Source organism: Papio anubis, chromosome 20 (genome assembly GCF_008728515.1).
Source record: "Papio anubis isolate 15944 chromosome 20, Panubis1.0, whole genome shotgun sequence".
Lineage (NCBI taxonomy): Eukaryota > Metazoa > Chordata > Mammalia > Primates > Cercopithecidae > Papio > Papio anubis.
Window position 1 is genome coordinate 13,335,327 of NC_044995.1, and position 17,465 is coordinate 13,352,791.

General features: G+C 44.0%; 1 protein-coding gene across 9 annotated transcripts; it reads right to left on the reverse strand.

The window, feature by feature from the left end:
- Nucleotides 1–1,768: 1,768 nt before the first annotated feature.
- Nucleotides 1,769–17,452, reverse strand: ZNF222 (zinc finger protein 222). Of its 9 annotated transcripts, XM_031659392.1 has the most exons (6): nucleotides 17,316–17,429; nucleotides 15,361–15,439; nucleotides 13,943–14,023; nucleotides 8,070–8,196; nucleotides 7,730–7,822; nucleotides 1,769–3,126 (listed from the first exon to the last, which is right to left on the reverse strand). In XM_031659392.1, the coding sequence occupies exons 3-6, from the start codon at nucleotides 13,955–13,957 to the stop codon at nucleotides 1,916–1,918; spliced, it is 1,446 nt and encodes a 481-aa protein (XP_031515252.1). In that variant the 5' UTR covers nucleotides 13,958–14,023; nucleotides 15,361–15,439; nucleotides 17,316–17,429; the 3' UTR covers nucleotides 1,769–1,915. The 9 variants fall into 9 exon arrangements, with proteins under 9 accessions (XP_031515252.1, XP_009192938.1, XP_017807979.1 ...); XM_009194674.4 differs by lacking the exon at nucleotides 15,361–15,439; XM_017952490.3 differs by lacking the exon at nucleotides 17,316–17,429 and adding an exon at nucleotides 15,686–16,048 and having other exon boundaries at nucleotides 13,943–15,439.
- Nucleotides 17,453–17,465: the final 13 nt, after the last annotated feature.

Consider the following 17,465-nt stretch of genomic DNA (forward strand, 5'->3'; position numbering starts at 1 on the left):
GCTGCCTCCCTTATGTCCTGGCATAAGCTCCAACGAAAGCTCGTCTGGGAAAACCCTTTCAGCCTCATTTCAATTTCTGTTGCAGAGAGCCCAGGAACCTGTGGTTGGTGGCATATTCTTTGTGGATTTGTCTAGGATCATGGGACATGGGGGAGGGCCTTTCTCTCCCTGAGGGGGAGACATGTGAGCTAACAGGACTGCTGGACAAGAGTTCTTCACAACTGAAAATCACCTGACTGAACTTTTGATTCAGTGTTACCACAACAGGTGGCTTTCTCCAGCCTCATGGACCTCCTTGCCTCTGCCTCTGCTGTAGAGAGCCGAAAGCCAGAGGATCATGACCAACTCAGCACTCCAGTAAGGCTATATGATCAAACAGCACACTGTTTATCATGAATGCAGGATGTGAGCACACTCACATCTGCGCCTGCCGCCAGAAGGTTTGTTGGGTTCAAACACTCCCTGGTGCTGTGCTCCTTGAGGTTATCTACTGGAACATCTGGAGACTACTGTTCAGAGAATGCAGTCGTACAGGCCTGCACCAAGTCAAGCAGCTGACTGACAACCACCTCCTTCTCCCTATCTCCTTTGCTAAATAAATACAAAGGGATCTAGAAGCTCATGGCCCTGGTTCACTAGAAGCAAGGAGCCTCCTGACCCCTTCTTCCAAATATACTCTTTTGTCTTTATCTTTATTCCCGTGTTTGTCCTCCTTTGTTCAGTCCAAGAGGGATTGGGACCGCCTCACCCTACCAATGATTTTCTTTCTTTTTGAGACAGGGTCTCACTCTGTCACCCAGGCTAGAGTGCAGTGATGTGATCTTAGCTCACTGCAACCTCTGCCTCCCAGGCTCAAATGATCCTCCCTCCTCAGCCTCCTAAGTAGCTGATACTACAGGCATGTGCCATCATGCTCAGCTAATTTTTGTATTTTTTAGAGACAGGGTTTCCTCATGTTGCCCAGACTGGTCTTAAACTCCTACACTCAAGCAATCTGCCCGCCTTGGCCTCTCATGCTGGGATTGCAGGCATGAGCCACAATGCCCAGTCAATCCCTTCCCTTTTTTCTTTCTCTCTTTTCCGCTTCCTATCTTTTTTCTCACTCAGGGTGCTTTGCCTCTCCTTTCCTAATCCTTACTGGCTTGTGTTGCCTGAATAGACATCCATGAGGAATGGGTGGAAAGTTTCCCTGTCTTACTGATCCAAGTCACCTGAATAGATATCCATGCAGGATGAATTGAAACGGTTGACTTTGCAGGCCTGATCAACCTGGCAAGCAGTGGGAGGGACTGCACCCCTCCCCTGGACTAAGTTCATTCGGGTTCCAGTCCCAAGAAAAATCTCTCTCCCTCTCTTTTCCTCTCTCTAGAACCCTGGCCCTTGATCCTGTAACTTTATTCAAAACTCCGCACTACTCAGCACTTTGGGAGGATGAGGCGGACGGATCACGAGGTCAGGAGATTGAGACCATCCTGGCTAACATAGTGAAACCCCATCTCTACTAAAAAATACAAAAAATTAGCTGGGCTTGGTGGTGGGTACGTGTAGTCCCTACTACTCGGGTGGCTGATGCAGGAGAATGGCCTGAACCCGGAAGGCAGAGCTTGCAGTGAGCCAAGATTGCACCACTGTGCTCCAGCCTGGGCGTAGAGTGAGACTCCATCTCAAACAAAACAAAACAAAACAAAAACAAAAACAAAAAAACTCCTCACTACTTCACTTCTAATGTTCTACAGCCCTATAGGTGACTATAATCAACAGTAACTTGTTTCAAATCCAAAAAACAGATGTTTAATTTTTCCAACACAAATCATAAATGTTTCAGGTGATACACAAATTAAACTGATTTAATCAGCATACATTTATATACATTATATACATGTATCAAATTTCACACTCCACAAACATGTATAACTTATATGTCATTTAAAAATAATGATAAAATTATATTCAAATTCAAGCGCCTCTTGTAGCGCTTCCCACAGTCCTCACATTTGGATGGATTTTCTCCACTGTAGTCTCTTTGTTGATCTTTACAGTATGACCGGTGTACAAGCCTCTTTCCACAGTCTTCACATTTCGATGGTTTTCTTCGGCAGTGGAGTTTCTTATGATTCAAAATACTAGAAGCATGTCTAAAGCTCTTCCCACAGTTATCACAGTTATAAGATCTCTCTCCCGTGTGGGTTCTATGGTGGAAGTCAAGACCTGATTTACTAATGTAGCCCTTCCCACACTCCTCACATTTGTATGGCTTTTCTCCACTGTGGACTCGCTGATGGACCAAAAGATATGAGGACCATTTGAAGCTCTTCCCACATTCTTTACAATTATATGGTTTCTGTCCTATATGAATCATCTGATGCTTATGCAAATCCAGCCTATCAATGAAACCTCTTCCATACTTTTCAGATTTGTACAGTTTCTCTGCTGTGTGAACCATGCAATGCCTATTAAGACTTGACCTAAGACAGAAGCTCTTACCACATGTTTCACATTTGAATGGCTTCTCCCCAGTATGAATTCTCTGATGTTTCTGAAGCTGGAAATTGTGCATGAAGGCCTTCCCACATTTCTCACAATTATAAGGTTTCTCCCTCGTGTGTAATTTGCAATGAACTTTAAGTGCTGATCTACATCTGAAGCCTTTCCCACACTGCTCACATTTGAATGGTTTCTCTCCAGTGTGGACTCTCTGATGAGTTTGCAGACGTGAGCTCTGACTAAATTCCTTGCCACACACATCACACTTATAGCATTTCACTCCCATGTGGACTCTCTGATGAATATGAAGGGCTGAGATGTAACAGAAGCTTTTTCCACACTCATCACAGGTATGAGACTTCTCTCCTGAACATAACTGCTGAGGAAGATTAAAGATGGAAACATCATTGAAGGACTGTTTACACTTTCCACCTTGGGAAGGTTTTTCTCTTGTGTGAACTGTAGATAGTCTTTCCTCAATCTGGGAGGAGCCGTCATCTTGTTCAAATAACTGAGAGTTATTTATGGTGGAATCTTGAGACCTGGTTAAGTCACTTGCAATTTGTTCCCTAATTTGCTTGCAGGAAAATTCTTCATGTGTTCCTGCTTCTGGAACAGTCTCCATTTCAGTTTGGATCTTGCCTATAAGGACACAGAATTAAGACATGTGGACAAGTAGGCCGGGCACGGTGGCTCACACCTGTAATTCCAGCACTTTGGGAGGCCGAGGCAGGTGGATCATGAGGTCAGGAGTTCGAGACCATCCTGGCCAACATGTTGAAGCCCCATCTCTACTAAAAATACAAAAATTAGCCAGGCATGGTGGCATGCACCTGTAATCCCAGCTACTCAGGAGGCTGAGGCAGGAGAATTGCTTAAACCTGGGAGGCAGAGGTTGCAGTGAGCCAAGATCAGGCCATTGCACTCCAGCCTGGGCAACAGAGTAAGACTCTGCCTCAAAAAAACAACCAAAAAACAAAAACAAAAAACAGAAACAAACAAACAAAAAACACCAAACAAGACATGTGGACAAGTAAAGTCTTTGTTCAGTGTTTTCAAGACTTCACACTTAGGATGTGGGATTTAACTTTAATGAACATTCATTTTCTGTTTTCCAAACGCACCCTGGTTTCTGGTTTGCATTAGACCAATTTAGAACCACACCATGTCTCATATGTAAAATTCTGGATAGAAATAAAATACTTGTTTAAAAAAATTAATATATACACTTCACTTATTGCTATTTCTAGTGAATTTTTTAGTGAGTCTAAAATGTTGTGTGGTAAATCATAAAGCTAAAATATTACATACGTAGTGAAATATGAATCCAAAGGAACTTTAAGGAGAAGCAATAACAGAATACATAGTTTATATATTTGTCTGTCATACATCCTTACAAAGAAGTTAACCTAACTTGAAAGAGGCCAGGACGTTGTCAGCATCTGAGAGGATCTTGCAGTGTCATGCCTGAGGAGAGTCTCTTTGCTTGAAGGTAAAACCTGGGTAACTCTGGATAGTGAAACAATATTATTTAGGGTTGTGACTGGCCACTCCTTTGGCGCATGGCGGGTGGTCCTCCTCACATCAGAAAGAACATCAGTGTGATTCATGGAGGGGCTTTACCTCACAGGGAATCAGTGAACCAGGAGACTAAATAACCACATGGGAATCAACCAACCAATTATGGCTATGTAATGGAGCCCCAATAATTACTCTGGATCCCAGCACTCAGGTAAGTTTCCCTGATTGGGAGTTATCTGTGTCTAAGTCACATGCTAATCCTGGCAATGTAACATACTCCACTCTACTGGGAGAATACAATAGAAAATAAGGATTTGGTACTTCCCTGGACTCTGTCTTATTTGGTTTCTCATCTTAGTTAACTATAATATGCATGTTTTCCCTGTAAGAATCAGTAACTGTGAGGATAAAAGCATTCAGTGAATTCTAAGAGTCTTTCTAGCAAATTACTAAACATGAAGATAGTTTTGAAAAGCTGCCGAATGTTCACTTGATGTGAAGTGAGAGCAGTCCTCTGTAAAATGTCCCACTAAACTTCACAGTTGGTTGAACTGTTCACAATGCTAAACACCAAACACCTCAGAGTGTTTAATATCTATACATTCAAAGTATTCCCCCACAATAATTTTACACATGTATAAAAACACTTAATCTTATTTTTCTGTTTTGATATGGACAGTAACTTGGTTATATGAAAGAGTACAGGGACAGACAACTGTAGTTCTGAGGGGAATCTGAAAGGCTGTCCTTCCAGAGGTTCACAAAGGGGGATGCTCCTGAGCAGACAACCAAAGTTGTTAAGAATCACGTGGAATGAAAAGAAAGCCTATGATGTAAACAGGTTTTATAACTTTTTATACTCAAGACTATGCCTCAATGAGCTGAAATAAAGTTAAAACCCACAATAAACATTTACAAAAAAAGAACTAGAATGAAAATTATTGCAGCATTACATGAATTGCTTACTAAAGCCACTCACACACATCTACACACATGAAAAATGTTTGTCTGGGTTACATTGAAAGGTGTGTTTCTTACTATGGCTCATGCTCACAAAATGTTTAGAACTTTGTCAGGATACTACCAAGTCCTGAATTAGGTAAATTTTTCCAACGGAAAGATAACTTCCAAATTTTTCCAATGGAAAGAATCTTGGAAAATATTAATTGGTAAGTATGTACCTGTCAGCACACAGTAGTACATGGATATATTTAATATGCTGTCACTTATAAATAAGCAGTCTCTAAAGAGAAGGGAGAGTATCCTTTGGGAGGTTTCTATTTTGAGAGCAGTTTCCCAATTCCTTTCAGGTCATAAAGTTCACCAGATGAAAATACAACACTCTATCTCTGTAAATATAAATAAAAATTTCTGTAAAATTTATATTCCTCTGTAAATATCAATAAAAATTTCTGTAAAATTAAATTTGTATAAAGATATAGAAATAGACACCACATTTTTTGAAGAAAAACATACAGAAATATAAGCAACATTCAGCTCACAGATATAAAGGATTTCTCACAGACATAAACATGGTCCTTAAGGAAAGTTCCAGGGTAAGCCCCATGGAAGGCATGTTTCTCAGTGTGGTCATGAAAATGCTTGAAAGTTTCCACGGGATGTGGGTCAACAGAACACACAGAAAACCAACCATGTCAAGAGAATCTAAGAAAGTCAAAATTGAACAAGCAGCCATACACAGACAAAAAAAAAAAAAAAAAAAACTGTCCTGCAACATCCAGTCAGCCTCCATATCTGCTGGTTCAGCATACATGGATTCAACCAGCAGTGCATCAGAAGTATTTGGAAAAAAAAAAATTCCACAGAGTTCCACACAGCAAAACGTGAATTTCTCACATTGAGTCCTATACATTGAATCCATGTGAATAAAGCAATGGGTAGGCGTTGCATTTGGTGTTATACCTAATCTAGACATGACTTAAAGTATATGAGAGGATGTGCGTAGGGTATACACAAATACTTTACATGTAGAAGGGACTTGAGCATCCTTGGCTTTTGGTATCCACAAGGGGGCCCTGGAATAAAACCCCATGGTTACCAAGGCATGACTATATAACATTCACTCTGGTATATCTGTCACTTATTAGCTATCTCCATGATTCTTACAGACAGTCAAGGCCTCTCATCCATTAATTCATTCACAAGAATACCAAATATTTACAGATACCTGCCATGTACCAGGAGTATTCTAGGTGCTGAAGACGCAGTCATAAAGAAACAGATAAATGGCCGGGCGCGGTGGCTCAAGCCTGTAATCCCAGCACTTTGGGGGGCCGAGACGGGCGGATCACGAGGTCAGGAGATCGAGACCATCCTGGCTAATACCGTGAAACCCCGTCTCTACTAAAAATACAAAAAAAAAAACTAGCCGGGCGAGGTGGCGGGCGCCTGTAGTCCCAGCTACTCGGGAGGCTGAGGCAGGAGAATGGCGTAAACCCGGGAGGCGGAGCTTGCAGTGAGCTGAGATCCGGCCACTGCACTCCAGCCCGGGCTACCGAGCAAGACTCCGTCTCAAAAAAAAAAAAAGAAAGAAAGAAACAGATAAATACCTTCAGGAGACTACATTGTAAAGGGGAGAGGTGATCTATCTGTAGACAAAAATACATGAGACGCAACACATGCAGGCCAAGAAGAGTAAAGATAGGATAGTATTTTCAATAAGGTGCTTGGAGACGACCTCTCCTATGATATTAAAACTGAGCAGAGAGCTGCATAAACTAAAAGAGGGATCAGTAAGTTTTGTGGGGACAGTGTATTCCAATCAGAGAGAAGAGCAAGTGAGGGTTTGGAGGCAGAATCTTTTGTGGTAGAGAAAATAATCATTCCTGAAAGATGTCTACATCCAGTCCTCAGAACCTATGAACATGTTATGTTCCACAGCAAGGGAGATTAAGATGTCATTGAGGTCACTAGCCAGCTAAGCAGAAAGTGGAAGGGTCATCCTGAATGATGCAGGATTGATGAATACTATCACAAGGGGCCTGAAAGTTGAAAGAGGAAGGCATAAGAAGAGTGGCAGAGGGAGCATGACTATAGTAGAATGGTCAGGGATGCAATGTAGTTGCCTTTGAAGATGGAGGAAAGGAAATAAGAGTCAAGGAGTGTAGACAGTGCCTAGAGACTGGTAAACCAAAATGAAGTCTTCTCCCCATGAACATCCAGAAAGGAACAAAGCCCTAAGACAGCTTGATTTTTGCCCAGTGAGATGTGTCAGACTTCAGGCCTACAAAAGAGAAAGATAAGTGTTTCTTGTTCAATCTGCTGAGTTTTACATCACTGGCCACAACAGGCAATACGACGTCCTTGGCAGGATAGAGAAACAGCAGGGAGGACAATGTGCCTGGAAAAGATGGAGCAAGTGGGAGAGGACAGGAGATGCAGTCACGCAGTGTGGGATGAAGAGCAGATCACAGGGTCTACAAAAGCCACTTAAAGAGGTTGTAACACTAATAAAAACAAGAAGCCAGAAAGACTTTTGAGCTGAGTAATGGCAATGTGACTTCCATTTCCTAAGGATCACTTTCGCTACCGTGAGAACAGATGGCACGGTGGGAAGGGTTGGAGCAGGGGCATCAGCAGGAGGAGGTTGTAATAATCCAGCAAACAGGTTCGGCCATTTACCCCAAAATGCTGGAAATGGGCATGGACAGAACTAAAACAGACAGGAATAACATGCAGGGACACACAACTGCTTGGTTCTTACCAGAAGTCCCTTCTCTTTGGCTTGTTGTCTCCATCACCCAAAACTTTTCTTCCCTTAGGAAGTGGAAAGTATCTCCATGGAATGGTTGATGCCCTGTGAACAGGCAAAGTCACATGCTTAATCCCAACACGTTCAAGGTAATATCATGTTGGTGCAAACGTAATTGCGGTGTACCATTACTTCCAATGACAAAAACCACAATTACTTTTGCACCAACCTAATAGCTAGGCAAAATTTACTGGAAATGTAGGTTCTCACTGCACACTCAAACTTGAAAACGCTAGGATACAAAACCATTCCTGGGGTCTGACATTCCATTACAGAGGGCGCCTGTCCTCACCCACTGAGAGCAGGTTCCTGAAGTTCTCCAGCATCACATCTCGATACAGCTTCCTCTGGGCAGGGTCCAGCAGCTCCAGCTCCTCCTCAGTGAAGACCACAGCCACGTCCTTGAAGGTCACTGCCTCCTACAACATCAAGCAGATGTCACCTCGATCTTATAGCCAAGGACTATTGGTAGACAGCAGCATTGCACTGGCACAAGGGACAAGTGTAAAGTTGTTTTGGATCTTGAGACACAGGTCAGCTTACAGATTTACGACTTATTCTGTTTGTGTCCTGACAATGACTGATTTTCCTGAGCTCCACCAGAAATGCAATGATGAAAATGAGGCTGAGGCAGGAGAATCACTTGAAACTGGGAGGCAGAGGGTGCAGTGAGCCAAGATTGTACCACTGCACTCCAGCCTGGGCAACAAGAGCAAAACTCTGTCTCAAAAACAAACAGACAAAAAAGAATAGAAAGAAAATGAGGTCCTATATTTTTACTTTGTGCGCTCATTGAGTCTACTTATAAGTAACCCTCTAAAACTCTAAATGCTGCATCCTGGGCTTCATATATATATATAAAAGTTTCAATGAATCTTGCCTATTGCTCCAGCAACATTTAGTAATTCAGTCCCAACCTGGTTTGATAACACTCATTGTTCTCTCTCATATTTTAACCCCGGATGCGATCACATTTCTTTACTATTTGCCCAACAAACAAGTTTTAGGTAACTGGGCAATTTTCAGTATTACCTTAGATTGACTCTGCCCACCTTCTTGCTCATAGCTCTCAATAATAACCATAGAATGTGCTACAAATGCAATGTACGTGTCCTTCCTAGGGAAGATAACATCTCAAGTGAGGGAGGAACTTCCCAGTAAGCTATATTGCCCCTGAGGCACATAATCCAGGACACATTGCCTCTTGGGGTGCCTCGGCTGAGCTGCAAATGGGGCGCTTGCAATTCAGACTCTACCCACTCCAGGCAGCTTTCTTGAGCCTTGGGGGACTGGCTCACAGGGAACTGCAGGCTTTTGTTCTCCCTTGCTGCCTACCTGTAAGCAATAAATCTGCTTTATGTAATTAGTCATGTATTGAGTGTACTCTTCTACTGAACTCATGTACATTGGTAACCCGTGAACCTGCTCCACAGAATTGGCACAGCAGGGTCTGGTCCAACAGAACCATGCATTAGCAAAGGGGGAGCATAATGCCCCCCAGCTTGTGGTCCAGGGCAGTAATGGCAGCTTGGGGGCACAGGAGCTGGAAAGAAGCTGCATGATTTATGGAAAAAAACAGAGTGATAAGTGGGACACAGGTCACCCCTCTATAGATGTGAGCTGGCTGCATGGATTCAGAAAGAGAGGATGGCAAATGAAAACAGGGGAGCATGGCGTGTAATATACTGACTGTGGGCCTTTTAAGTAATCGCATATTCCTGGGGCCAGAGGGCTCTGGAAGTGGGTGAAGTGGGTTATCAGAAAGTCTCTGAGGCAGCTAAGAAGAAGGGAGCCAGTAAGCATGATGTGGGCCTCCGAGAAAGAGAGACTCACGATCTGCAGGACAGGTATAGGCAATATCATAAGGACATGCTATTTTGGCTATCCCGGATTGTTGGTGAGGGACGACAGATTTTTCTATCCCAAAAAGAACAGCACAATTAGGGATGGAGCCCGGTCTCTGGGTCTTCACCATTCCTATCAAGGTAAGAGGGAAGGCCGGGTGCGGTGGCTCATGCCTGTAATCCTGGCACTTTGGGAGGCTGAGGCAGGCGGATCACCTGAGGTCGGGAGTTTGAGACGAGCCTGACCAACATGGAGAAACCCCATCTCTACTAAAAATACAAAATTAACCTGGCATGGTCGCACATGCCTGTAATCCCAGCTACTTGGGAAGCTGAGGCAGCAGAATCGCTTGAACTCAGGAGGCGGAGGTTGCAGTGAGCTGAGATCGCGCCACTGCACTCCAGCCTGGGTAACAAGAGTGAAACTCTGCCTCACAAAAAAAAAAAAAAAAAAAAAAAAAAAAAAGAGGGAAAAAGAGAGGGAGGAATTCAAATATTAATATTTCTTAGGGGAAAAATGAAACTAATGACATCAAAGCTTTTAGGAAGAACTCAGTGACTCATGATGCCTGTCTGCTTGTGGTGCTTATGTTTGGGGGTGAATCCTTTGGGCTACTTCAGGTGTCAGTGATTGTGGTTTCCACTGCTGAGTGTATTAGAAGCGGTGGCATTTGGGCTGTTCAGACACAGAACATCACCGCTGCCTCAGGGGATATGTGTCCTTGCATGTAATTTTTGAACCATAACAGTGGGGCATATCCACTCCTGCCTACCACCTAAGCCACCCAAGCCCCGGTGGGTTCAGCAAAAGCACTGCTGCATGCTTAGTGGAGAACAACACATTACTTCATTAGTTCAGGAATTACTTGCCACAGAGAAAAATGTTACACCAACCAGGTCAAAATGTAACTAACAGCCTACTTTTTTAGCTGGTCAGACAGACCTCCAGGGCATGGAGAGGAACAGCCGACTATGGAAGGCTGAATGCCAGTGTCACATGGATGGGAAGCCAAACAAATATCCCAGATACAGGCAAGCAAAAAGTCTTAACCGTGTCAGCACCCACTAATGGAATGGAGACTCATCAGCCGATAGGCCTTTGGGTACTGCAGAAAGCACATAGCTCACTTGGTGTTCATTTAGCCCCATAGACACTGAGTGGCAAAGCCATCAACTTTGAATGGGACCCTTTGTAGTAGCAGGCCTTGGAAGCCATTCAACTAGCCAAGGCCCAGACATGCCTTTACACCTTCAGAACATGCTAGTCCAATGAAGGTACAAGGTCCATAATCTGCATGTGTACTGACTAGAGTCTGTGAAAACAAAACGTTGACACTGAGGTGCACCAGTCTCTGAAATTTTGGATATGTTGCCTAAGGCAGCCACAAGGGATGCTTGTATAAATGGCAATTCTTTGCTTGCTATTGGGCACTGATGGGGACAGTGCATCTTATCGCTGGAGTACACATGTGACGTAAACTGCCCATTCTCAACCTGGGCCCTTATTCACCCTACACATAAAGTTGGGCAGGCTCCATTTGATACGTGGTAAAGCTCTACTATCATAGGCAAATGGTTCATTCGGCTGGGTGCGGTGGCTCACTCCTGTAATTCCAGCACTTTGGGAGGCCAAGGCGGATGATCACCTCAGGTCAGGAGTTCAAGACCAGCCTGGCCAACATGGTGAAACCCCATCTGTAGTGAAAATATAAAAATCAGCCAGGTGTGGTGGTGGGCGCCTGTAATCCCAGCTACTGGGGAGGCTGAGGCAGGAGAATCGCTTGAACCCAAGAGGCGGAGGTTGCAGTGAGCCAAGATCACACCACTGCACTCCGGCCTGGGCAACAGAACGAGACTCTTTCTCAGGAAAAAAAAAAAAAAAAAGGGGAAATGGTACATTTAAGATCAGACCCAGGAGGCTGTATGAACAAATGGCTAGCTTAACAGCAGAGACCAAATGACCCATAAGGGGGGTTCTGGCACCTCCTGGGGCTACCTGGGGCCCCAGATTCAGATGTGCCTACTGATGGTACAGTATGGTTTACAGACAGCTCTGCGAAACAACAAGGAGACAGGCTCCACTCGGCTGTGACCAGCATCTGGCCAGTGAATGGCTATCTTAAGGCTGAGACTGAACATGGCCCTTTTGCCTGATGGACCAAACTACATGCAGTGGTGACTGCAATGCAGGCAACTGCTACTACCATATCTTGCTACATTTTCATGAACTCTGGGTTGTTGTCAGCAGTCCAGCCATCTGGTCGGGAGTATGGCTACTGACTGGGTACACTGTGTGTGGACAAAAAGCATGGCAATAGCTTGCTGCCTAGGAGGGATAAATATATGTCACTCATGAACACTGGGACTACCACAGCTGTCCTTGAGAAGAACTGATATTGTGTTTTCGAACACCTCATGGAATTTCACTCTGACCAAGGAATATCCTTCATTGACCATGCAAAACAATGGGTGCTCTCTCATGAAATATGATGAACTTGGCATGCACCCTGTCACCTGCAGGCCAATGGAGCTACTGAACCATAGAACAGGTGGCTCATAAAATCACTGAAAGGCCGGGCATGGTTAGCTCACGCCTGTAATCCCAGCACTTTGGGAGGCCGAGACGGGCGGATCACGAGGTCAGGAGATCCAGACCATCCTGGCTAACACGGTGAAACTCCATCTCCACTAAAAATACAAAAAAGTAGCCGGGCGTAGTGGCGGGCACCTGTAGTCCAGCTACTCGGGAGGCTGAGGCAGGAGAATGGCGTGAACCCAGGAGGCGGAGCTTGCAGTGAGCTGAGATCATGCCACTGCACTCCAGCCTGGGCGACAGAGCGAGACTCCAACTCAAAAAAATAAATACAAATAAAATAAAATAAAATCACTGAAGGGACAGACATTCCCATGGCCTGCTAGTAGGACAGTACTCCTGTCTGACTAGGGTAACATGGACACTACACTCTGCACACCAGTCCCAAGGAAACAACTCACTGCCACGTGTGCTTAGAAATACTGAGCTTGGTGGAAGCGGAGGTGGAGGCAGACATGGCAGCAGCCTGATTAGGCTGTGCCTCTGAGACCCCAATCTCAGTGTTCTCATCCATTCTTTTTCCTTTTAGAGTACACATTCTGGTATGGTTCGCAATTCAGGTCACCACAGTACCAGACAAAGCTCTCCCTGACTCTCATCTGGAGGCAATGCTTCCCTAGAAATCCCAGACTTCTGTGGGATCTCAGAGGGTTGAAGGATGAGACCATGAAACACCAGGGTGTTAGGGTCCCTCTAATGGTGCTGAAGATTACTGAGCTTTCCATTTGGGTGGGTGTCACTAGCAGGCATGTCTTTTTGTACAGGACATGGGCTCCCTTCCTGACTGAACAACTGAGGCACGAAGGTCTGGGCCAAGCAACCAGGGGAATGGATGTCTGCAGTGGTAGTAGCCTCAGGGCAGGGACAGACAGACTGGGTCACTGCACCACCTCAGCCCTCCGCCTATCCAACATCTGTCAATCTGTTGTTTCCACAAGGATGTGGTGGCAGAGCACAGCACACTCAGGTTCTCCCAAGCTGTGGCCACTTCAGGTCACCTGATCTGCTTTGGATTTGTTCTGTCACCAACCACAGTGACCCTCCGGTCTTGACTATGGTAAACCACACCAGCATTGGTCACATCACAGTGTCCGCCAACAGAACCCAAGCCCTGGCTTACCAAGTGAGGACCTGGCACCTGCCACATGAGAGCAAGCTGGAGGTGCCCTATGGTAACTGGTACATGGCAGCATAATCACACAACCTAAACAAACAAAGCCATAGTGGGCTGGTGCTTTGCTGCACCACACTCATTTGACTACTTGAATGAGAGGTGTCCCACTGATGATAACGAAAGAGAAAAAGGAAGTGGTTGGGCTGGTGGCTCACACCTGTAATCCCAGCACTTTGGGAGGCCAAGGCGGGCAGATCACCTGAGGTCGGGAGTTTAGACCAGGCGGACCAACATGGAGAAACCCCGTCTCCACTAAAAATACAAAATTAGCCGGGCATGGTGGTGCATGCCTATAATCCCAGCTACTTGAGGCCTGAACCTGGGAGGCGGAGGTTGCGGTGAGCTGAGATCACGCCATTGCACTCCAGCCTGGGCCACAAGAGCGAAACTCCATCTCAAAAAAAAAAAAAAAAGAAAAGAAGGAAGCACCTGGCACAGAAGAGATCCTCAAATGCCTGTTGTTCTCCTTGAGTCTTTCCAAGACTGAGAAAAACACATGACAGTATGAGTAGTGAGATGAAATTTGAACAGCAAGAGAGGCACGCCATACTCACGTCGCATGTGATCATTTTCCCGCCTACTTCAGGGAATTTGCAGAGTCCTCAGTTACGCAGTTCGAGCAGAAAGAATTGTGCCTGGAACGTGCCATGGAAGGCAGAGAGAGAGACATGAAAGGGTGGCCAGGGATGCTGCCCAACAATATGGATGTGAATTAGCACATGAATGCTTACAGCAGCATTATTCATACTAACCCAAAATTGCACACAACAAAGAGGCCCTTGTATGGGTAAATAGAGAAATCTTGGCATATCCATACAACAAAATCTTATTTAGAATGTAAAGGAATGAAATACTGACTCATGTTACAACATACATGAAGCTTGGAAACATTATGTCAAGTGAAAGAAGTCAGTCATGGATTCTATGATTCCATTCAGATGAAATGTCCAGAATAGGCAAATGTATATATGGAGAAAGTAGATTAGTGGTTGAGGCAGATTTGAGGTGAGAAGGAAGTTTAAATTAAATGAGCATGAAGAGTCCAACTGGGGGATGTAAAAGATCTAAACTGAACTACGATGATAGTTACTCCACAAAGTCCCTAAAGGTCACTGAATTGTACACCTGAAATGGATGAATGCTATGATATGTAAAATACACTGGAGTTGGAAAAAATAATTGTAATCTATATATCATTAAAATAAATAAGGTTGGATTCTGAATCCATATTGATAGAATATTTATAGTTCAACAAATGAATGAATCAATGAAGGAGAAATGGAAACTCCTATTTACAGCAGACTGTCCACTAATAATATATTTCCCTATGAGAAACTTTATAATAATTTTTTAAAAAGTAACGTTACAGTGGACAAATCTGAAAGACATGATCTTGTCTAAGCCAACACAGTTGAAAAGCCAAAGAAGGGACAAACGAATATCATTTGACCCTGTTATGTTCCATTGAAAAGGATACCTTAACACTTTTGTGGTATCTTCACCAATAATGGAGAATCTAAAGGTGAAATATATCAGACAAGCTAAAAATGAATGTCTTTCTCCCAAACAACTTGCCTATACTCTTCAAACAACAATGCACATAAAAGACAAAGGATGTGGAATCCTTCCAGACTAAAGACAACTATGGAAATGTGACAGCTAAAGATGATACACAAAATTGAACTTTGGGGATAGAGATGGAGAGTGGGGAAGGGGGCAGTTATAAAAAGTTCAAATGAAAAACTGAACAAATTTAAATATGGAACTGCAGATTAGATTACATGGTGTTAGATAATATGCTATCCAATACTATGTAAAAAATAACGCTATAGTATTAGTAGTCTTTTAACAGATCTGATAAATTACAGATAACAATATTATTTAATATAATATCTACTATCATCTAGCATGTTATATGAAATGCTACACCAGCCCTTCTTAAATGCCTCTTAACAAGACATCCCACGATTACCCAAGTATGTGGGCTTCCTTGCTGCAGAAAGTTACAATCAGCTGTCTCTAGTTGCAAGTATGTTCCTGGTGGTATTTGGCTGATGGACATGAAAAAAGCAAACAAGAAAAATGTAAACACTTGGCAAATTTGGCTAAAGAGTACATGAGCAAAACTCCATCACACCCCCCTCAAAAAGAAGAGTACACGAGAATTTCTTATACTGTTTTGCAACTTTTCTATAGCTCTAAAATAATATCAAATGTTTTGAAATATCAGGAAACAATCATAGGAATAATAACAATGAGATTAATAAGAATGACCATGACACAACTTGAAAGCTTACTAGTGAATTCTGTCTTGGTGGTGTCTGGAAGTTTCCATAGTTAAACAGATAAGGGGAACACATTTATAATATTAGAATTTTGTTAGAATGTTTACAAATAAAATATAAATAATAATTTTGATCAAAAAGAAAGGCTACAAAGAAATGCATTCAAAACATAACATTTACTGTCTTTATGTCCTGGATTCAAGGGGACTTAAAAATTTTTTTCTATTCCAATTTCTGTAGTTTCTGAATGCTCCATAATAAAATGGCTCCACAACAATATGAAATATTAGTTAAAAAGTGAATGAAATTCTAGCACTTCGGGAGGCCAAGGCGGGTGGATCACCTGAGGTCAGGAGTTCGAGACCAGCCTGGCCAACATGGTAAAACTCCATCTCTACTAAAAATACAAAAAAAATTAGCTGGGCGTGGTGGCGGGCGCGTGTAATCCCAGCTACTTGGGAGGCTAAGGCAGGAGAATCGCTCAACCTGGGAGACGGAGGTTGCAATGAGCCAAGATCACGCCACTGCACTCCAGCCTGGGGGACAGCAAGATTCCCTCTCAAAAAAAGAAAAAAAGAAAAAGAAAAAGAAAGAAAGAAAATAGTAGATAAGACTAAAAAAAAAAAAAAAACCAAAAACAAACAAAAACTCCTACAGAAGTCCAAGCCCCTAAGCCTTGCCTCAAGGTGCCTTCAGTCAAGTCCTAAGGTATGTTCTCCACCTGTTCCTAGCTAGTTTCTCTGCCTCAGTGAGAATGCATTCAAGAGATGATCAACTCAGGCTGACCTGGACTGCCTAGGTTTCAACCCCTGCTCCACCTGTGTCTCACGCCTATCTTTAAAATTAAAAAGGCTGTACCTCTCCACAGTGCCACTGTGGAGATCATGTATTTTGGGGTATAAAGTACTTGGAATAAAGTTACCAATTAAGGCTTAATTATTATCGACACCCATGCCCGAGGGACAAATCCTACACCCTGTTGGTTGAGGTAAGCATCTCTGTCAAAGAAAAAAGCCAAAGATCACTCACGTAGAGGTTTGCCCTCAGTAGCCAAGAAGTCCCCTTCCTGCTCTTTTAGAAAGGTCGGGCTCGGGGAAAACAAAGCTGTGAAACACCCTGACCGTTCTGCGGTCCCCCATAAAAGTTAAATGCTCCCCTCGCTTTCCTAAAAAGAAGTCAGAAGGCGTCAGGGATCGTCCAGCGTCCTGTAGGGATCAGGGAGAAGGGTCCGGGCCCCGGCAGCTGGAGCTCTGACCCCATCCGGGGACCTGACAGGCTTCGTGGGAAATTAACAATAGACCATCAGACAACGAGGGACAGGGACTGCTTTTAAGGCTCTCATTTGTGTTACCTCTTTCAGGTCCCAAAACGGTTCTACTAGGAGGGTCCGAAAAGTCCCGTTACAAAACAAACAAACAACAACACAACAAAACAGCAATGGAAGATAAACAGACATTAAGTGACACTTCACGCCACACTGAAAGAGGCCGCACAAGCAGGGAGGAGGGAGGCGGTCTGAGCGAGGTCAAAGCAGCGCACACAGGGCCGCGCCAATCCCACTCCCTGAGACGCTAGCACAGCCCCCAGAGACCAGAAGGCTCAGCGGACTGGAGCGGCAATCCCCGCCCTCGCCCCTCCAAACCTCTGCTCTCCGCCCAGGCGTCTTTTCTCCTGAATCGATCATTGGGTGGTTGCGAGCCCCGAGCAAAGGAGACTCATTCGGAAGGACTCACAAGATATGGAAATAACTCAAACTACTATGGAAGTGAAATAACGACGTCACAGTTGGGGA

Excerpts from the sequence above, each read along its gene's own strand:
- ZNF222 (XM_009194673.3), bottom strand. The coding sequence starts at position 17,357 with ATGATCGATTCAGGAGAAAAGACGCCTGGGCGGAGAGCAGAG. Across the intron at positions 8,197-17,315 it reads CGCCTGGGCGGAGAGCAGAG|GAGGCAGTGACCTTCAAGGA; the intron begins GTTTGGAGGGGC and ends TTGATGTTGTAG. Across the intron at positions 7,823-8,069 it reads CAGGAACCTGCTCTCAGTGG|GGCATCAACCATTCCATGGA; the intron begins GTGAGGACAGGC and ends GCCTGTTCACAG.